The sequence below is a fragment of the Orbicella franksi genome, chromosome 1 (assembly GCF_964199315.1).
Source record: "Orbicella franksi chromosome 1, jaOrbFran1.1, whole genome shotgun sequence".
Classification (NCBI taxonomy): domain Eukaryota; kingdom Metazoa; phylum Cnidaria; class Anthozoa; order Scleractinia; family Merulinidae; genus Orbicella; species Orbicella franksi.
The window spans coordinates 17,291,433-17,313,317 of NC_138145.1; the positions used below are offsets into that span (position 1 = coordinate 17,291,433).

General features: G+C 39.3%; 4 protein-coding genes and 2 pseudogenes across 4 annotated transcripts; 2 read left to right on the forward strand and 4 right to left on the reverse strand.

Annotated features, from left to right (window-relative positions):
- Window positions 1–2,029: 2,029 nt before the first annotated feature.
- Window positions 2,030–4,479, reverse strand: LOC145493983 (adenosine receptor A3-like). Its single transcript, XM_081473463.1, has one exon. It carries the CDS (start codon window positions 3,008–3,010, stop codon window positions 2,057–2,059), a length of 954 nt encoding a protein of 317 aa, XP_081329589.1. The 5' UTR covers window positions 3,011–4,479; the 3' UTR covers window positions 2,030–2,056.
- A 955-nt stretch (window positions 4,480–5,434) lies between these two features.
- On the forward strand, window positions 5,435–6,694 carry LOC145483462 (adenosine receptor A2a-like). Its single transcript, XM_081461972.1, has one exon. The coding sequence runs from the start codon at window positions 5,724–5,726 to the stop codon at window positions 6,654–6,656; it is 933 nt and encodes a 310-aa protein (XP_081318098.1). The 5' UTR covers window positions 5,435–5,723; the 3' UTR covers window positions 6,657–6,694.
- An 805-nt stretch (window positions 6,695–7,499) lies between these two features.
- Window positions 7,500–8,436, reverse strand: LOC145481583 (adenosine receptor A3-like; annotated as a pseudogene).
- A 2,252-nt stretch (window positions 8,437–10,688) lies between these two features.
- Window positions 10,689–11,853, reverse strand: LOC145483473 (melanocyte-stimulating hormone receptor-like). Its single transcript, XM_081461982.1, has one exon. The coding sequence runs from the start codon at window positions 11,758–11,760 to the stop codon at window positions 10,777–10,779; it is 984 nt and encodes a 327-aa protein (XP_081318108.1). The 5' UTR covers window positions 11,761–11,853; the 3' UTR covers window positions 10,689–10,776.
- A 2,973-nt stretch (window positions 11,854–14,826) lies between these two features.
- On the reverse strand, window positions 14,827–15,773 carry LOC145481675 (adenosine receptor A3-like; annotated as a pseudogene).
- Window positions 15,774–16,969: 1,196 nt separating this feature from the next.
- LOC145481766 (adenosine receptor A2a-like) lies at window positions 16,970–18,199 on the forward strand. Its single transcript, XM_081460327.1, has one exon. It carries the CDS (start codon window positions 17,267–17,269, stop codon window positions 18,197–18,199), a length of 933 nt encoding a protein of 310 aa, XP_081316453.1. The 5' UTR covers window positions 16,970–17,266.
- The last annotated feature ends 3,686 nt before the right edge of the window (window positions 18,200–21,885 follow it).

A 21,885-nucleotide genomic window follows, 5' to 3' on the forward strand; every position in this document is an offset into this window, starting at 1 on the left:
GTCTTCCTCCATTAATACCGAAATAAGTGAACATCCTTCCTCTTGGCGCATCCAGTTCTCAGTCTTTTCCTCTGAGAAGTAAAAAGGTCGTTTAGTTTCCGTTGTAGTCAGCACAACTATTTTCTTCTCAAAGTTCTTCTTATCCTGTGACTGTTTCTAGATGGTCTGCTGTGTTTCGCCGTGGTCGGTGTTGTTTTTGAATTGGAAGGCTTGCGCACACCTGCACGACGTTTTCACGGTCATGCTAATTTTGACTGAGTGGACCGGAAGACATAAGACATGATATCAAATACTGCACTTCCCCCTAGATTTTAAGTGTACTTTCCATTTAGAGACGGACGTTTAAACGGATTAGTTAAATATCAGCTCAACACATCGAAAATTGAGGTCGATCTCCACAGTCACGAACGTTGCTTACAGATTGAATGATGCTTATATCTTATGGCTGACCTGACTGACGCGCTAACTAAACATTCATGCGCCTTTTACACTGAAACTTTGAAGAAATAAAGGCCAGTAAATCCTCTAAAGTACACTGAACGGACATTATGTGATATGTAAACAAGCCGGTTGAACATTGAATCGTGTCATGTTTACCCAAAGGCAATCTACACCCAATGCCGGTTTTAGAGAACTAGAAAAGATATTTTTAATTTTGGTGTTAATTGAAATCAGTGGCAAAATTTGGCCGCCTACTATCTCGACTTCTCCGCCTGTTCAATTTATTTCCCTAGAGAATGAAATCACACACATGCAGAACTGTGTCAAAATTTACCGGAGTGACTTCGAGAAGAACATTACTGCTCGCATAAAGTATGTGTTTGAACATTGGCCAAATGTATCTTAGAATTCAAAGAAACCACTTCAGTACGGAAAACCGCGCGTTAATTAAATGACGAATGACTGGCATTTTTTCAAAATTTAGTGATCGCGAGCTTTAATGGACCGAAAAGGGATTACATCATTTCACGCCGAGTGCGATTAAACCGTATCTCCAAGAAAGTCTGGTGTTTATTGTAAAGAACGATGCGTAATACGAAGTGGGCCATTTTCCTCAGATTCAGTTTAATGAAAGATCTTTAATAGTAGTTGTGAAAGTTGCGACCAACGCTCCTCGTTAACCTAATTAAAAATGCAGATTATCTCCGCTGGAAAGGCTACAAAACCGAACTCGATGTCAGTTCCTGGTTTCTGCAATGCTTCCGCATACAGTATGTATATTGTTTGAAATGATTTCCTAAATTATACGTATTGACCATGAATTAGGTGGAAAAAACAAAAACAAAAACAAAGAAAGCAGCTCGCTACCATGGCCGAGACCATATAAAAGCTTTCACCGAGAAACAAGAAAACTTCAAAGTTTTCAAGGTTTCTTGTTTCCCGATTAAAGCTTCTATCTTCTCCAATCCTGACTGACACAACTAGGTTCTTAGCCTGACTATTATTTGTTTCAGTTTTATTGATTCGAAGTATATGTTAAAGAAATACTTCTTTATTTTTTTTATTAAAAGTTTAATTATTCCCTCTCTAATATATCGTATCCTTGAGTACTCTAGGTTTCTTGACAAATGTAATTTATAGTTGCATAAAAATAGAATCGAATCAATCCTGTAAATTTACAAGGAAGAAACCAAAGTTCGAAATTAGCACCCCGGGCGATCAACTGAGGAAATAAGGTAACGAGGATTGGTAATGGTGTGATACCGGCTTTTAAACGCGGGGCATTAACTCCGTTTCAATTAGAGGATATTGGAGGGACTTAGTTACGCTAAAGAGAGAGGTTGGTTTGCTTTATGACCCACTGTTTTTTGAAATATAGAAACTAAACTGACGTAACGTTCTTTAGTAAATTGCAATGGACATTTGTGTACTTAATCGCGGAATTGGTAATGTTTTCGCTTTTAAGTTCAAGAGCTGACGTAAACTGCTTCCAGATAAAGCTTCTTTAATTTTAGCAGAGGTGATATTGTTATAGTTAAGCAACGTAAGCGTAGGTGAACAACCTTATATACAGCGTTTTTTTTTTTTTTTTTTTTTTTCGCCTTCCTTTTTTTTTTCAAGACGAGAAACAAGCGCAAAGCCCTGTTATGGTTTCTTTCACTGCCTGTCGAACTTCCTTGATCTTCCAGCAGTAAAGAACTGGGTTTAACGACGAATTAAGGTAGATTAGGGTAAATACCCATACTTGTGCGAGTAAAAGAGTAACACTTACGCCTTGAGCTATCGAGACTGCCGATACTACAGTAGTTGGAAGATAACATGCTACCAAAGTAAGGTGAACCCACAATGCATTGAAAACTGTCTTTTTGTATCGCGCCATGTTAAGTCCGGTATTTCCTGTTTGGCCTCCATGTGTGTCTTGTAACTGCATTTGCAGACGTCGTATTATAAAAAAGATTCTCGTATAAGAATAAGTTGAAATTATGATTGCAGGAAGGAAAGTGAGTAACCAGAAGATGTATAAGTAGAAAAGAGGAATGATCCAAACAGAAAGAAAGCCAGCCACACTGGTTGGAACCCAAAAAAGGAAAACGGCCACGCGAACTCGCTTGAGAGTAACGACTTGTCTGTATCGTAACCTCAATAACAGAGCGAGAAGTCTGTCCACACTGATTGTGGTCAATGTTAATATGGATACAACACAGAATATTCCGTTGATACACTGAGACCATATTTGAATAACTCGACTAAGATGCAGGCGTTCAAATAAAGCTGAGAAAATAACAGCGACCGTTAGAGGCTGGCCTAGTACGCCAACACCAAGATCCGTGATTGCTAGAGAACGAAGCAATAGCTTTGATGCCGGATTTAGAGAAGTCTCCTTGTGAAGGGCGAGTAGGATCAAACTGTTCCCAATAGTAGCTGTAATAGTAAGAACAATGCAGAACGACGCCATAGAAATGCAGTGAAGGGCAATGAACCGATAATTCTCGCTGCCCGAAACTGAACTGGAACAAAACAGATATCCGTCAAACATTTCTTCGCTGGTTTGGTCGCTTAAGTTTGCCATCTTTTTGAAGGCTGCTCTAAAAAACTAGCTTAAGCAAAAACGGATTTAACAAGCGGCAGATTTTCGTTCGAATCGTAATTTTTAAAGTGTTCTTCTTGTTCCAAAGGCCTTTCTCGCCCGTGAATGTGGGGTTATTAACGTTGGTCAGCTGCAAAGTTTGGTAAATCTTTGAGAATGACTTGCCTTCAAGTTATTGCCTTCGGTTTTTTTACATCGCAGGTGTTCGTTCAGCAATTGGCTTTTCTGGCCTAATAGTTTTTTGTTGATCGGTTGTATGACATATATAACGCGCATTTGCCTGTTGAATGACGGATGTTTAATCGATCGATAAGTCTGATATCAGCTGGACACTTTAAAAAGGAACTCTCATCACCGTGAGCTGTCCATCTCAATGGCGCCTTAATACAACATTCGGACCACTCAGAATTCTCCTCATCGTGAACCAGTTAAATTCAAAGTGCCAAATAATGCAATAGCGAACGGGTATTTGCCGGTAACTATACATTATGCATGCACGTATTTTGTGCGGCCATAAGCCGTGTTTCTTCTGGTAGCTTTACATGTAGCCTTGGAACAGGGCAATGAATTAGACCGATGGCAACTCGGCAACATAGGGCTTTAATACAGAAGCAAATCCTTCCATTAATTTCAATTTTCAGTGGACCAGTCCATTTAGTTCTCCATCTCGCTATCGGTCAGAATTCTCCTTCTCATCGTGTACCAGTTTGCCACATTATTTTACAGCAATATTTGCTGGCTGAATAATAAAAAATGTGTCTGCTTAAAAATTGGCTAAATCACACTATTTGAATATGTTAACACGCAGACCGAACTTTGAATACATCAACTCCAATTGAATTGACGGTTTTAGCCTTGACTGACCTGCCTTTTCTGTGATCGTGACGTTAATAGAGCTCCAGAAGTGGAGAGCTAAATGGACTGGTCCACTGTAAATTGAAATTAATGGAAGGATTTTGCCTCTGCATCAAAGAGCCCTTTGTTGCGGAGTTCCCATCGGTCTAATTCATTGCCCTGTTCCAAAGCTACATGTAAAGCTACCAGAAGGAACACGGCTTATGGCCACGTAAAGTACGTGCATGTATATTGTATATAGTTACCGGCAAATACCCGTTCGCTATTGTACTTATTTGGCACTTTGAATTTAAGGTGCAGTTAAGGTATTAACTTCATCCTGTCACTTTTAAATTGTATGCCCTAGTCTTTATGTCTATAAAACTTTTATCTACTTGTATCCATGACGCTTATTTTGAGAGCCGGCTTAATGGGAGCACCCGGGTGATACGGACAGTTTTGCTTGTTCCCTTGGTTTCTCTAGTAACCGGTTTCACTGGTGCCAGTGATATTTGAACTTGATTCTTTACTGAGGGGCCTGAAGGGGTAAACTGGGATTTGCCAACATTTTCTGGGAAAGTGAGACTTGGCTGAGACACTAAGTCTAGGAATCGCAACCAAAAAAATGAGGACTTGGATTTGGGCAACACAAAAAAAAAATTTGGGCTGGAAAATGGGATTTGCGACCAGTTATCAAAGTCCCGAAATTGTTGTCAATAAAATGTGGTAAATAAAACCCCTATTGACCGGCCTCCTCCATTAAGCGGCCGCGGCCACCTTTTGGTCGTCCCAATTCGGGTTTTCTATTGTCCTTACCTGTATCAAGCGGCCACCCAAAATTAAGTGCGCGTAGTTTGGTTTTGTTTAAGAAAAGGTGATGACAGATTAGAGTCAGAAATAGAAAGTGAATAAAAAAAGAAAACATTTATCGTTGTCTTCATGTGATTCCATGTCGCCTTAGAGTATGTTTATATTTGAATAAATTGACGTTTGTGCTAAGCCTTATTCTAATTCGTTACGAACCTCTATTAAGCAGCCACCACCTCCTATTTCCCCGAGGGTGGCCACAATCAGTGCATAAATGATTTAAAACGTAATTTTTGAAGACAGACACTACCTTGCTGATGCAGGATACATAGATGACACGTTAATTTTTACACTTACTGATCCGCCCTTAGGACATGCTACCGTTGGAAGCTCTTGCGAAAATAAAATAACAAACCCACACTAGGGCCGGAAAAATACTGAAATCAAATACATAAAACAAAGAAACACAATGGGAGACAAATGTTTCCTTCCAGGTTTTGGGTGCGATGTAAATTAATTTGTGTAAAAATTGCATGTTACGGATGCAGAACACTGAGTTTAATTCCTCATTTCTGTGCTTGCTTTTGTTCTCTACGGTTTTGAACCCCATTGTTTTGGTCGTTGTAAAATTTTATATCTTTCGAATTCCTGTTTACAAATTCTGTTTGCGTCTGACGCCTCAGGAAAAACATTACCTTACGATCCATTCACCTGCATCTTTTGTTTCCATGATATTGCTTAATTGGTTATTCTTATGTGGCTTAGATCATATCAATATTCTATTACAGGTGTTTGGAACAAATATCCAACAGTCACTAAACGACAGAAAAAAAAAAAGAAATTTTAAAATCAATTCAAGAGAAGTAGCTATGACAACATGTGAACCTGTGATGTAAAAGTACAACACCGGAAAATAAAACTTTCTGCACCCAGTGCTGCGTGGTCTGACGAAATGACTGATCAAAGCAGAAACTGAAAGAGCCAATGTAAAATGTCACTCTGCCAGATAAATCGGAAACACAAATCAGCTACTTCACACTATTTTTAAGTCAACATGAACTACACTGAACATGATAACGATTTGAGCACCGCAGCAAAGGCAGTGTTGTCAACGTGGTATGGTCTCACAGGTTTGGGGGCCATCATTGGAAACGGGGTTGTGTTGTGGTTGATCATCACTAAAAGGTCGCTAAGAACAATTTCGAACTTGTTGCTGTCTTCGTTGGCAGCTGCGGACCTTTTAGTGGGATTCGTTATACAGCCCGTGTGGATATCTATTAGATACACAGCTTACAATGTAGATCGTGTACAAACCTACGGCAAAGCTATCGACTATCTTTGGATTCATACAACAGTAGCTACTACATTCAACTTATGCTGTGTAACCCTGGACAGACATATCGCCATCTTTCATCCTCTCCGCTACGAAGACATTCTCAGCTACACAAGATGTTACGTGCTGATAGCCACTGTTTGGTTTTTGTCCTTGGTTCTCCCCTGTTCGAGGTTCTTGGTAGAGGATGTAATAGGTCTATCAACATTATATATTTCTTTTACAATCATAACGGTATTGATACCGATGATTATCATCATACTGTGCTCTATTCGGATTTTAAAAGCCGCTTCAGTGCAGTCTAGGCGAATAACTGTCAATACCTTGCAGAATCAAGACGCTGTGAAAAGAAGAAAAAAGAACTTCAAGGCTGCGATGACGATCAGCATTGTGGTTGGTCTGTTTGTCGTTTGTTGGTTGCCGAGTCTAATAACTTCTCTTGTGCATCATTTTAGCGGTAAATCTACCTTCACCAAGTTGTGGGCACCCGTCGAAGCGGCCGCGTTTACATCATCGACCATAAACCCGTGGGTGTATTGTTTGCGAAACGAAGAATTTAATGAAGCTTTAACTCGTACTTTGCGATTTCTTACAAGACGAAATTCGGAGCAAAACGGTCTTCATCGTTCAGTTGACGGTTCAACGAACAGCTAGCTGAATGAAAATCGCACATGTATTATCTACCTGTTTGAATTTCCTATGTTTATTGAAGTTATACAGAAAAGCCCCGGAAATTAGTCCGTGGTACTTTCTTCTTACTATGAATAAATTCTAGATCTTGGAAAACAACTGGAAAATTAGAACTAAAAATAAAGCTGGCTCTTGTGTCTTTGTCAAAGAAAAGTAATTAGATATTCAACCTTGTAGTCACAACGAAAAGCGTGATGGATAATTGACAGAAAGAGGTATTATTTGTGGAGAGTTCAGATAATTTTACAATGGAGAAAAAAGAAAGAAAAACTTCAAGAGCGTTTACAGATATTTTAAAATGTTAGATAAGAATATTAGGATTAAATTCGTTAAGAAATGAATAAGTCATGTTTAAAAAATGCAAACAGGGTAGGCTGTATCCGTAGTAAATTCTGCATCCGTAATTCTGCATCCGTAATTCTGCATCCGTAATTCTTCATCCGTAATTCTTCATCCGCACGCACTCGTAAAAACGTGTCGTCACCAGTCGCCTGACTACACAGTACACACAGCATATGCCGACAGGTTTTCCTAATTAAATCCTTTTGTGCTGCACTAGAGCGACTTTTTTTATTAATTACTTGAAAACTCATTTATTATAAATAAACAAGTGAGAGCAGTGTCAAACGTCAAAGGTAAACATTAGCTTTTTTGACGTGAGCGTGATGTAGCATAATGAGGCCACTGGAGTTTAACAGCGAGATTTTCTGGCTATCGAGCATTAGTATATTAGTGAAAACTTTGAGCATAATGTGGAAAACAAAATCAGGCAAGATATCTAACGCTAGATTTCTGTTATACTACTTTTTAGCCTTTTTTCTCAATTAAGTTAAGAAGCAAGCCCAAAACTGTCTTGGTTTCGTTTACTGCTTGTCGAACCTCTCTGATCTTTCAGGAATAAAGAACAGGATTCAGCGAGGAATTGAGGTAAATTAAATTTACTGCCACAAACTCGGCCAGAAAAAGAGAGGGGCTTAATCCTTTTGTGGCTGCTAAAATCATTACTACAACGAAAGGAAGATAACATATTGCCAGTGTGAGGTGAACCCACAATGCATTGAAAACTGTCTTTTCATATCGCGCCATATTTGGCGAAATACTTCCACTCTGACCTCCAAGAGTATCTTGTACTTGTGTTTGTTGACGTCGAATAGTGCGAAAGATTCTTGCGTAAGAATAAGTAGAAATTATAACCTCTAACATTACCAATACAGCACTTGAGATAAAGTAGGCAGTCATCCCATATGTAAAGAAAACCGACCGCGCTGCTTTTTAACAAGAAGAGGAAGATGATCGTACGAACGCGCTTTACAGTGACAACTCGTCTATATCGTAAACCCAACAACAGAGCGAGTAGTCTGTCCACACCTATAGCGGTCAGTGTCGCTAAAGATACGCCAGAAGAAATCGTGGTTGTAACATACGCCAAATATTTAGCCACTCGACAAAGTTTCCAGTTTTCGTTTATAGCGGATAATAATAAGGTGATAGCTGTCGGCTGCCCGATCACACCAACACAAAGATCGGTGACCGTCAGACAACGAAGCAATAGTTTTGATGGCGGGTGGAGAGACTTGTCCTTGTGAAGGGCGAACAAGATCAAACTGTTCCCAAGAGTAGCTGTTATGGTTAGAATAACACAGAAAAACACAGTCAATGTGTAAAAGTGAAGCAGATAACTTTCGCCATCCCAATGTCGACTGCAAAAGAGCATTCGGGTTGTTTCAATGTTGACGTTCGACATTATTTACAATATTTGAGACAGTTCTTGCTGTGAAGGTGTACGCGTGTTGGCTTCAAAATATGAATCTTTATTCCTCATTCGCCCAAGTTATTTTGCTTTGGAATAAGAGATGTCAAAAATCGCCCTAATTAAAAAACAAATTCTTTCAGTGTCCGCGTTGGGCTAAGGTGTTGTGTATAGTTTACACTTTAACAAAGCGATGTCATGATATTTTCTAATTGTTTCTGCCTCTATTTGCTTATCTTATTTAATCAGGTCAAAACCTCTCGAGGTTGGAGGTCAGTGTATTCTTTTAGACGGGAAACGTTACTTTTACTGATGTTACCTTCATAAATATTCAATAATAAGTTAGATCATATGGATCTGATGTGCAGAAATCATCTTAAGTGTAGAAACTTGTGTCATTTATATTAACAAAATACTATCCTCTAATGTAAACACACTGGCGAACTATTTGTAAGCAAATCAAACTGACAATTAAAGTAATAATTACTGTCGACTGAAAGGCGCACTTTTACCTCAAAAAATTATTTGAGGGAATCGATTTATAATTTTTGTACTGGCTTTTTAGGTGTCAGATTAAATATTTAAAGCTCAATTTTTCCGTCTCGGTCTTTCTCAATCAATATCCCAACCCCGTAAATGAAAGATAGGTGTTATCTGAATTTAATTCCGAGAATTGAAACATCATTAATTCGAAACAATAAGCATGCAGCTGTATGTGCTTAATCCCTTACCAGCGAATTTAAACTGATAAGAACTCGCCTTTGTTATCGTATGGTATTAAATCCTTCTTGTTATATATATGTATTACCATATCAATGAATGTTTGGAGCGCAGACCATTATATTATTGTGATTAATTATGGAAAAGGAAAAACCGAAGCAGAACAACCACACACGATGAAAGCAGCAGGAAATGTAATCTGGCTATGAAGTGACGAACTAGAGGTTGTTCTTCTTTAGTCATCATGCTTAGGACACTCGTATTAGTTAACGGGCGAAGGCGATCAGAACTAATTGTTTGTCACTTTTCAAAATGCTCAGTTTGCGAGAAATTAAAGAGGAATATGATGCTTTGTTATAAAAGCACTAATTTTAAGTTTATAATATCAGGCAGATGGATTGTGAACCGAATTCAGAGAGAAATAAACTAAAGGAAATGGCAAATTCAGTGCTCATTTGTAGGACGTCTTGTCTCTTTCATTCAGTTCAATATGTTTTTCAATACGTTTTTTTATTAGGGGGCGAGTTCAGCCTCGTTGGTCCGTTCTAATCAGTTCTCGACGTGGTTCCATCAGCTGAAACCACATTTCAATTATTTGATCGTGATTTGGTTTTCGTGTATATTTTTCAATCCACTGATCCCCATAGTTGAATGTCAATAATGAAGGACGAGTTTCGAGAGACAGTTATGGTGAAAACGCCATGGTGACGTCTATACCATTTTACAGCGAGATCAGCAACAGATTCAACGCCAGGCCAATATATATAGTGTCCAGAATTCATGGGCTGCACGCTGTAGAGAGTTGAATTTGAAAAGAAACATTTACAAATTCAGATTATGGATACTTGCGTAAGGGTTTCATTTTTAAATTATTTACTTCCATCCTTTCAAGTTCAGGTATGGAATTCTCAAAACTCCCGAAAACTGTATGGGCTCGAAAATAAACCGAGAACTTCCAGAAAACGTTTTATTACGACTCTCTAAACTTTCGGACTCGATAATTTACTTTATTTTCCACCGTTGATGTACTCGAACCCGTGAGCTTTCAGAAACCTTTAAACACTCACATGAAACACCCAGTACATTCAATCAACGCTGAAGGTGAACAATGTACAATTCTAAACATTACTGGAAAGTTCAAGGAATCACGATTAATGACCTACGATAAAGGAAAAAAAAAAACCGAAAAACTTCACACAATGCTTCAAGAGCAGTGAACACTTTATTTGGAGTTACTAAATAACAATATTAGGATTAACGGCGTGAAGAAATGAATAAGTCAGTTGTCAAAAGTGAATAAGTCAGTTGTGAATAATATTAGGATTAAAGGCGTTAAGAAATGAATAAGTCAGTTGTCAAAAATATAATCAGGATAGTCTAAAAACGTAATCCGCAATAAACTACATAATAAATGCTACATTCGCAATTTTTTATCGGCCCTTACACGTTATAGAGTGTCGTCACCAGTCCCCTGACTACACAGTGAGATTTTTTGGGTATCAAGCATTAGCATGTAGTAATGAAAAATTTGAGCATACAGTAATGAGCAAACCCAAAGTGGGTTTTCAGCCAAAATATTTTGCCTACGTTTCTGCTATACTACTTTATTCATAATTAAGTTGAGAGACAAGCCCAAAACTGTCTTAAGGTTTCCTTTACTGCTTGTCGAACTTCTTTGATCTTCCAGCAATAGAGAATAGGATTCAGTGAGGAATTGAGGTAAACGAAATTGACTGCCACATCCTCGGCCAAAAAAAGAGACGAATCTAATCCTCTTCTTGCTGCTACAGTCATTACTACTGCGAAAGGAAGATAACATGTCGCCAGTGTGAGGTGAACCCACAATGCATTGATAACTGTCTTTTTATATCGCGCCATATTTGGCGAAACACTTCCACTCTGACCTCCAAGAGTATCTTGTACTTGTGTTTGTTGACGTCGGATAGTGCGAAAGATTCTTGCGTAAGAATAAGTAGAAATGATAACCTGTAACATTACTAATACAGCACTTGTGATGAAGTAGGCAGTCATATCCCAAACATAGAGAATACCGACCGCGCTGCTTTTTAACCAGAAGAGGATGATGATCGTACGAACGCGCTTTGCAATGACAACTTGTCTATATCGTAACCGCAATAACAGAGCAAGTAGTCTCTCCACACTTATAGCGGTCAGTGTCGCTAAAGATACGCCAGAAGAAATCGTGGTTGTAACATACGCCAAATATTTAGCCACTCGACAAAGTTTCCAGCTTTCGTTTATAGCGGATAATAATAAGGTGATAGCTGTCGGCTGCCCGATCACACCAACACAAAGATCGGTGACTGTCAGACAACGAAGCAATAGTTTTGATGGCGGGTGGAGAGACTTGTCCTTGTGAAGGGCAAACAAGATCAAACTGTTCCCAAGAGTAGCTGTTATGGTTAGAGTAACACAGAAAAACACAGTAAACGTGTAAATGTGAAGCAGATAACTTTCGCCATCCCAATGTCGACTGCAAAAGAGCATTCGGGTTGTTTCAATGTTGACGTTCGACATTATTTGCAATATTCCGAGACAGTTCTTGTTGTGAAGGCGTACGTGTGTTGGCTTCGACATATAAAGCTTTATTCCCTCATTCGCTCAAGTAATTTTGCTTTGGAGTAGAAGATGTCAAAAATCGTCCTAATTAAAAAAACAAATTCTTTCAGTGTCCGCGTTGGGCTAAGGTGTTGTGTATAGTTTACACTTTAACGAAGCGATGTCATGATATTTTCTAATTGTTTCTGCCTCTATTTGCTTATCTTATTTAATCAGGTCGAAACCTCTCAAGGTTGGAGATCAGTGTATTGTTTAAGACGGGAAACGTTGTTGCTTTGACTGATGTTACCTTCATAAACATTCAATAATAAGTTAGAACATGTCGATTTGACGTGCAGAAATCATCTAGAGGGTAGAAACTTGTGTCATTTCACAGAACACTATCCTCTAATGTAAACACACTCGCGAACTATTTGTAAGCAAATCAAACTGGCCATTAAAGTAATAATTATTTTCGATTGAAAGGCGCACTTTTACTTAGAAAGTTATTTGAGGAAATCGATTGATAACTTTTGTACTGACTTTTTAAGTGTCAGATTAAATTGTCATGTCTACTGATTTAAAACAACCTTAGGCCTTCTCTTAAAGCGCAATCTGCCGTCTCGGACTTTCTTAATTAATATCCCAACTCCGCAATAAAAGAAAGGTGTTATCTCAATCAAATTCAGAGAATTGAAACAATATTAATTCGAAACAATAAGCATGCAGATATATGCACTTGAGCCTTTAATAAGGAATTTAAACGTAATAACTTATCTTTATTATCATATGGTATTAAAATCCTTCTGGTTTTATATATTACCATATCAATGAAAGTTTGGACGGCAGGCAATTATAATATTGAGATTAATTATGGGAAGGGAAAAACTAAAGCAGAACAACCGCACACGATGAAAGTCGCAAGACGTGTGATTTGGCTATGATGTCAGTGTTCTTTGGTCATCATGCTTGGGACACTCGTATTAGTTAACAGCGAAGGCGATCAGAACTGATTGTTTTTCATTTCTCAAAATGCTCAGTTTGAAAGAAATTAATGAGGAATGCTTTGTTATAAGAGCACGGGCTAATTTCTGTTTGCATTATCAGGAAGATGGATTGTGAACCGAATTCAAGGAGAAATAGACAAACGAAAAGGGCAAATTCAGTGCTCATTTGCGAGACGTATTATCTCTTTCAATTCAGTAGTTAAGGTGATTACGCTTAAAAAGAAGGGTATTAAAAAAATTCTCAAACTTCATCCAGTTGGTAATCATATTATATACATCAGAAAAATGCAATGAAAGTAGCGGTCACCGTGCTCGTTTTTGCACAACATGGATGGCCTCTATGGCAACTTTGCGACTGACGAGGTTGTCATTACTTAACCTTTAGTTAGCCGAAAGGGGCACTAGAAATTCTAAGAAAAGCACTTGTTGGATTAATTTACTAGAGAAGTTAAACAAAATAGACCCTGAACTTACATTTTAAACCATGTTAGTGAAACAGGAGTTACGATTATACTAAAAACTTAACAGGAGTTACGATAATACTACAAACTTAAGAATTCTCTGTGTGGGCACAAAGAAGAGTTTGGTCAGGGATGACATGAAATGTTGATATGTGAATTTACTTTGCCCTGGAACCTACAGCGCATGCTCCAGTCTGTCATAACCATCAAGTATGTACTTTACTTACTACCCGTTCGATTCTTCGATTCCTTAACCTGCTCAAGTCGCTCTTGATACGTTTGACGTAATATATCAAATATGAAAGACCGTGTTTGACCACATTTGCAAATTAACACGAAGACAGTTGAGAATACGACGCGTAGCGGAGTATTTTTTGCGAACTCCGATCGGGGCGAGTGACAAGCACTTGGTTTGCTTGGACACGGACCTACGCACAACCTGAGAGGGGGTTTAACATAACTGTCATTGGCTCCTACCCCAGAACCAACACCAGTGCCACTTGAGTCAAACATATTCTTGCAATAATTCCAAGCAAGAACAAAGCGAAGTCGAACGGGGAGGTATTCACTAAAGGTTTTGGCAGTAGGAGTGTCCGGCCCGAACCTTCAAACCCTTACCCTATTTCAGACCAGAAATGGGTTCCATTTCCGTAAACATTGAAAAGGGCTACAAAATTGCCATGTTGACGCAAAAAAAAAACCCACCAGTTTCTTGTAAACAAAATACCCAATGCTAAGCCAAAGTGAAAAAGATAAACTGTTTCGTACCTAAATTGCCAAAATCTATGCCCAAATTTTCGACCAAAACATATCCCAAACACCATTCCCTTTGGGGCCGCACGTACCGATATAGCCCTTACAGGTGAGTAAATAGCTCAACTGTCACTCTTCCAGCGCACTTCATTGTCTGTGAATTATCCATTATGACAGAATTACCTGAAAAAACTAAGTTATTAGGCAATCCGTAATTGTATTACTTGCGAAACAACCGATTTCTGGGAAGTTTTTTTCTTAGAGGACGAATTTTGGAAGAAAATCAACATTTTGGAAGAGATCAACAAACAAGGAATTGAGAGGACATACTAAAGGCAATGCGCGAGTGGAATTTTTCATGTTTATTTAATATGATTATTTAATAATTTACGATAAAGAAAACAAAAACTTTACTACATGGTTCAAGAGCGCTTTACAAATATGTCAATATACTAAAAACAATATTTGAGATGATAAGGCCATTTTTCAAAATGCAAACAGGATATTCTACAGCTGTAATCCGTGATAAATTACAGCACATGCCGACAGGTTTTGCTAATTCAACCCTCTTGTGCTGCCTCAGAGCGAGTTATTTTCATTACTATAAAGCTCAATTCGTTTATAAATAACCAAGCCAGAGCAATAGAGTATTACATTGAGGCGTGGCTCATGCTAAATTAGTGTAACAAGCGTTAAGGGTAATTATTATATTTTTTTGCGAGCATAATGTGAGCATAATGGAGCAAAACGAGGCCTTTCGAGCATAATAGTGAGATTTTTTGTTCATTAGATTGAGCATTAACACAGTAGAGAAAACCTTAAATATAATGTGCACAACCCTAAGTGGGAATCAGCAAGATATTTAATACTAGGTTTCTGCTAAACTAATTCTTTTCAGCCGGTTTTGAGACAAAAGCCCGGCGAAACTGTCTTAAGGTTTTCTTTACTGCTTGTCGAACTTCTTTGATCTTCCAGCAATAAAGAATAGGATTCAGTGAGGAATTGAGGTAAACGAAATTTACCGCCATAGACTCGGCCAGAAAAAGAGACGGGCTTAATCCTTTTGTAGCTGCTAAAGTCATTACTACAGCGAAAGGAAGATAACATATTGCCAGTGTGAGGTGAACCCACAATGCATTGAAAACTGTCCTTTTATATCGCGCCATTTTTGGCGAAATACTTCCACCCTGACCTCCAAAAGTAAAGTTTAGTTGTTTTTGTAGACGTCGAAAAGTGTAAAAGATTCTTGCGTAAGAATAAGTTGAAATTATGACCTGTAACATTACCGAGACAGCACTTGTGATGAAGTAGGCAGTCATATCCCAAATGTAAAGAAAACCGACCGCGCTGCTTTTTAACCAGAAGAGGAAGGTGATCATACGAACGCGCTTTACAGTGACAATTTGTCTATATCGTAACCCCAATAACAGAGCAAGTAGTCTGTCCACACTTATAGCGGTCAGTGTCGCCAAAGATACGCCAGAGGAAATCGTGGTTGTAACATACGCCAAGTATTTAGCCACTCGACAAAGTTTCCAGTTTTCGTTTATAGCGGATAATAATAAGGTGATAGCTGTCGGCTGCCCGATCACACCAACACAAAGATCGGTGACTGTCAGACAACGAAGCAATAGTTTTGATGGCGGGTGGAGAGACTTGTCCTTGTGAAGGGCGAACAAGATCAAACTGTTCCCAAGAGTAGCTGTTATGGTTAGAATAACACAGAGAAACACAACAGATGAGTAAATGTGAAGCAGATTTCGCCGTCCCAATGTCGACTGCAAAACAGCATTGGGGTGGTTTCTCTGCTGAAGTTTGGCATGATTTGCATTTTTCCGAAGATAGCTCTTACTGTGAATATGGCTAGTAACCGGTTTCACTGGTGCCAGTGATATTTGAACTTGATTCTTTACTGAGGGGCCTGAAAGGGTAAACTGGGATTTGCCAACATTTTCTGGGAAAGTGAGACTTGGCTGAGACACTTGGTCTAGGAATCGCAACCAAAAAAATGAGGACTTGGATTTGGGCAACACAAAAGCTGGGAAATGGGATTTGGGCAAAATTTGGGCTGGAAAATGGGATTTGTTTAAGCGACCAGTTATCAAAGTCCCGAAATTGTTGTTAGTAAAATGCGGTAAATAAAACCCCTATTAACCGGCCTCCTCCATTAAGCGGCCGCGGCCACCTTTTGGTCGTCCCAATGAGGGTTTTCTATTGTCCTTACCTCTATCAAGCGGCCACCCGAAATTAAGTACGCTTAGTTTGGTTTTGTTTAAGAAAAGGTGATGACAGATTAGAGTCCGAAATAGAAAGTGAATAAAAAAAGAAAACATTTATCGTTGTCTTCATGTGATTCCATGTCGCCTTAGAGTATGTTTATATTTGAATAAATTGACGTTTGTGCTAAGCCTTATTCTAATTCGTTACGAACCTCTATTAAGCAGCCACCACCTCCTATTTCCCCGAGGGTGGCCACTCTACTGAAGTGTGAATGAAACGGCGCATAACATAATCAGTGCATAAATGATTTAAAACGCAATTTTTGAAGACAGACACTACCTTGCTGATGCAGGATACTTAGATGATACGTTAATTTTTACACTTACTGATCCGCCCTTAGGACATGCTACCGTTGGAAGCTCTTGCGAAAATAAAATAACAAACCCACACTAGGGCCGGAAAAATACTGAAATCAAATACATAAAACAAAGAAACACAATGGGAGACTAATGTTTCCTTCCAGGTTTTGGGTGCGATGTAAATTAATTTGTGTAAAAATTGCATGTTACGGATGCAGAACACTGAGTTTAATTCCTCATTTCTGTGCTTGCTTTTGTTCTCTATGGTTTTGAACTCCATTGTTTTGGTCGTTGTAAAATTTTATATCTTTCGAATTCCTGTTTACAAATTCTGTTTGCGTCTGACGCCTCAAGAAAAACATTACCTTACGATCCATTCACCTGCATCTTTTGTTTCCATGATATTGCTTAATTGGTTATTCTTATGTGGCTTAGATCATATCAATATTCTATTACAGGTGTTTGGAAAGTGTAATGGTCACTCGTTGAACAAATATCCAACAGTCACTAAACGACAGGAAGAAAAAAGAAATTTTAAAATCAATTCAAGAGAAGTAGCTATGACAACATGTGAACCTGTGATGTAAAAGTACAACACCGGAAAATAAAACTTTCTGCACCCAGTGCTGCGTGGTCTGACGAAATGACTGATCAAAGCAGAAACTGAAAGAGCCAATGTAAAATGTCACTCTGCCAGATAAATCGGAAACACAAATCAGCTACTTCACACTATTTTTAAGTCAACATGAACTACACTGAACATGATAACGATTTGAGCACCGCAGCAAAGGCAGTGTTGTCAACGTGGTATGGTCTCACAGGTTTGGGGGCCATCATTGGAAACGGGGTTGTGTTGTGGTTGATCATCACTAAAAGGTCGCTAAGAACAATTTCGAACTTGTTGCTGTCTTCGTTGGCAGCTGCGGACCTTTTAGTGGGATTCGTTATACACCCCGTGTGGATATCTATTAGATACACAGCTTACAATGTAGATCGTGTACAAACCTACGGCAAAGCTATCGACTATCTTTGGATCCATACAACAGTAGCTACTACATTCAACTTATGCTGTGTAACCCTGGACAGACATATCGCCATCTTTCATCCTCTCCGCTACGAAGACATTCTCAGCTACACAAGATGTTACGTGCTGATAGCCACTGTTTGGTTTTTGTCCTTGGTTCTCCCCTGCTCGAGGTTCTTGGTAGAGGATGTAATAGGTCTATCAACATTATATATTTCTTTTACAATCATAACGGTATTGATACCGATGATTATCATCATACTGTGCTCTATTCGGATTTTAAAAGCCGCTTCAGTGCAGTCTAGGCGAATAACTGTCAATACCTTGCAGAATCAAGACGCTGTGAAAAGAAGAAAAAAGAACTTCAAGGCTGCGATGACGATCAGCATTGTGGTTGGTCTGTTTGTCGTTTGTTGGTTGCCGAGTCTAATAACTTCTCTTGTGCATCATTTTAGCGGTAAATCTACCTTCACCAAGTTGTGGGCACCCGTCGAAGCGGCCGCGTTTACATCATCGGCCATAAACCCGTGGGTGTATTCTCTGCGAAACGAAGAATTTAATGAAGCTTTAACTCGTACTTTCCGATTTCTTACAAGAGGAAATTCGGAGCAAAACGGTCTTCATCGTTCAGTTGACTGTTCAACGAACAGCTAGCTGAATGAAAATCGCACACGTATTATCTACCTGTTTGAATTTCCTATGTTTATTGAAGTTATACAGAGAAGCCCCGAAAATTAGTCCGTGGTACTTTCTTCTTACTATGAATAAATTCTAGATCTTGGAAAACAGCTGGAAAATTAGACCTAAAAATAAAGCTGGCTCTTGTGCCTTGTCAAAGAAAAGTAATTAGATATTCAACCTTGTAGTCACAACGAAAAGCGTGATGGATAATTGACAGAAAGAGGTATTATTTGTGGAGAGTTCAGATAATTTTACGATGGAGAAAAAAGAAAGAAAAACTTCAAGAGCGTTTACAGATATTTTAAAATGTTAGATAAGAATATTAGGATTAAATTCGTTAAGAATGGCTGACTGGTAGGATCGAGAAACGCCGGTCAACGTCCCATTTGACAAATCGCTCATATTTTGCCCAAAGATACCCTTAGGCGACCTAATTCTAAAAATCATATTTAGAGGTTCCAGCGAATTTTTATTTTTCAGAAATTCGCGAAAATTTGAAAGCGCGGTCAAAGTGCGGTTTTTCGTGTAATAAAATGACCGAAATAAGGTGCGAGGACGAAACGCTGCTTAAGTCTTAAAATAAACTCAATTGACTTCAAACTTCACACAAAAGTGGAACAACCACTCTAATTTATTCCTCGCTTTAAACTAGTCTCAGATATGTTGATATAGTGGTTTTCCGAACCATTTTAAAAACAGCTATGAAGCGTGTGGAAAATAACGGCAAAATATAGCTCATGTTTAACAGCATAAAAATGCATCTGGTACCCCACTTTCCGATTATTTTACATTACAGCCTTAAAATATCATTATTAAAGATATACCATGCCAAGTTTCATGCTCGAACTCGCAGTATTTCCCTTCGTGAAAAACGAAAATCTATGTCAATGTGTTGGGCGCAAATAACACAATAATTATGCACGAACCAGAGACAAATCAATTTCAATGGCGAAAGTAAAAGGCTATCATTAATTAGAATCCCGTTAATTCACTGCTATCAGTAGAAACATAATGTCCACTGCATAAAAACTGTTTTCAGACGTTTTCGAACCATTGCGCGTTAACTTTGTTTAATTTCGTGTCCGCCGTCATGTCGAGTTTGTCATCGCGTGTATTTCCTTAATGTCAACAACACGTGAATGGTTGTCATAACAAACGCAAGAGATTTCCTGGAACCTTAATGTTTTCGATTCACCAAAACGTTTTAAGTTCGTTAAGACACAATAATGGGTCAACTTGGAATGCTTTTTAGCATCAAGGACGTTAAAGGACTGTAAATTAATCGAGTTGAAATATCTTGAAGCAAATCAAAATCGCGCCCTTATTCTAATTTGGTAAACAGCCGATCTCCGTTCAAGTTCAAGAAGTCGAGAGGTTAATCCGGCAATGTATTACCGGTACAACAACAAAATCAAACCGAGGTCATCAAAAGTGTAAGTTTAAAAGTGTAGTGGCAAGTTCCAAATAAATTTCGCCTATATAAATTGGAAACAAGATGTGAAACGGTCTGACCCGAAACAAATAAACAAAATATTAATACGACTAATTTAACCCGAAAATGTTACAGAAAACATACCTAAAAGCCGTCGATTCCCCTCGATACCACTCCGCATTGCCTTAAAGAGCCCAAGCTTTCTGCTGTAAGAATCAGGGGCCTCATGAATCTGTATTTATTATATCGGCAACCATGCTGCGTGGCTGATATTCGAGACTCAGTAAAAGTTGTCACACAACCGTACGAGCAGCCCAGTCACGCTTTCACTGCTCTTGCGCAAATGTTCAACATTTCGCAATTTACATAAACCGACTACAAGTTTAAAGTAGTGACAGTAGATTGAAATGCGCTTGTTAAAGCTGTCCTATCGAGGAACAATTATTTCTTGTTTTTGAATGGCTCTTAGTTGTAGCTACAGTCGGGGAGGGGGGAGAGGGTATTCCCGGAAATTTCGGATATCTGTATGCCGTGGAAGATTAAGTGGTCTCCAGCTCTTAACGCCAACACTGAAACACTAGATGATTCTCGAAGTATCACAGGGGTCACTAAGCTAAATAATTTTGAGTGTAGCTCCGCTGAGTCAATTAACCGTTGGCGCGCATATTGCATTGACCGTGGACAGGTGGAAAAACAGTTAAACCGGAAAAGCCTGTTGCACATTGTAATTTAGCGTTGTCCAACACGCAGTCGGTCTGGTTGTAATGTTAATCGTATTTGAGAGAATCTCAAGTTTTCTTTCGACACATACTGGGGTGACATACTACTAGATGGACGTGGCCGGGAGCTTTTCCGCGCACGAGTGGGAGAGGTATATCTAGTCCCATGTCTTCGCACCCGCACGGTAGCATACAAAGTTTCAGGTTCTTTAGGTCACCCTCCATCGCCAAGGCACAGGAGTCTTGCTGGTCGTGTACCAAAGGATGCCGGAGCTGGAGTATTTCTACAACTTCCTTTGCCTGACTAAAATTTCTCTCCTCTTCAGATGCCTGAGCATGCATCTCATCAGGATCACTTTGGCGCATTGCAGCACTTAGGTGAGAGAAAAACTAGCACCTGAAAAAGACGAATATTATAAGGATCCCGGGCACTGCGCATTCCCGCGCCACCAGTTCGGCGTCAACCTTTCGGCCTGCCGTTTGACCAACGCGGAATTTTGCCATAAGATACGATTGCTGCTTGTCACTGACTGCCCTGAGAGCCCAAACCTTTTTTAAAACAACGAGGGCTTCCTGGTGACCTATTGTGGCTTTGAGTTAAGCGTCAACGCCTGCTCCAAGCAAGGTTTGTAGCACATTTTGGCTAAGTCCATAAGGGAATAGCTTTCAAGGGACTGAGGACATTTCTCCAGCGACAGGTGCCTCTCTAAAGTAGACACCCTATAAAAGACACGAATGCAGCGGCCTTGAAGATATCAATACACCCCTACCGTGCATGGTTACTATCTATGGAAACCTCAGCAGACACTTCCTCGGTCACACCCGTTGATAATGGCACTGATGTTAAGGTCGCAGTCACTCTTGTCGGTTAAGCATGGCAAATTGACTGACTTGACTCGTGGCTCCCGGACACGTCCATCTAGTAGTATGTCACCCCAGTATGTGTCGAAAGAAAACTTGAGATTCTCTCAAATACGATTAACATTACAACCAGACCGACTGCGTGTTGGACAACGCTAAATTACAATGTGCAACAGGCTTTTCCGGTTTAACTGTTTTTCCACCTGTCCACGGTCAATGCAATATGCGCGCCAACGGTTAATTGACTCAGCGGAGCTACACTCAAAATTATTTAGCTTAGTGACCCCTGTGATACTTCGAGAATCATCTAGTGTTTCAGTATTGGCGTTAAGAGCTGGAGACCACTTAATCTTCCACGGCATACAGATATCCGAAATTTCCGGGAATACCCTCTCCCCCCTCCCCGACTGTAGCTACAACTAAGAGCCATTCAAAAACAAGAAATAATTGTTCCTCGATAGGACAGCTTTAACAAGCGCATTTCAATCTACTGTCACTACTTTAAACTTGTAGTCGGTTTATGTAAATTGCGAAATGTTGAACATTTGCGCAAGAGCAGTGAAAGCGTGACTGGGCTGCTCGTACGGTTGTGTGACAACTTTTACTGAGTCTCGAATATCAGCCACGCAGCATGGTTGCCGATATAA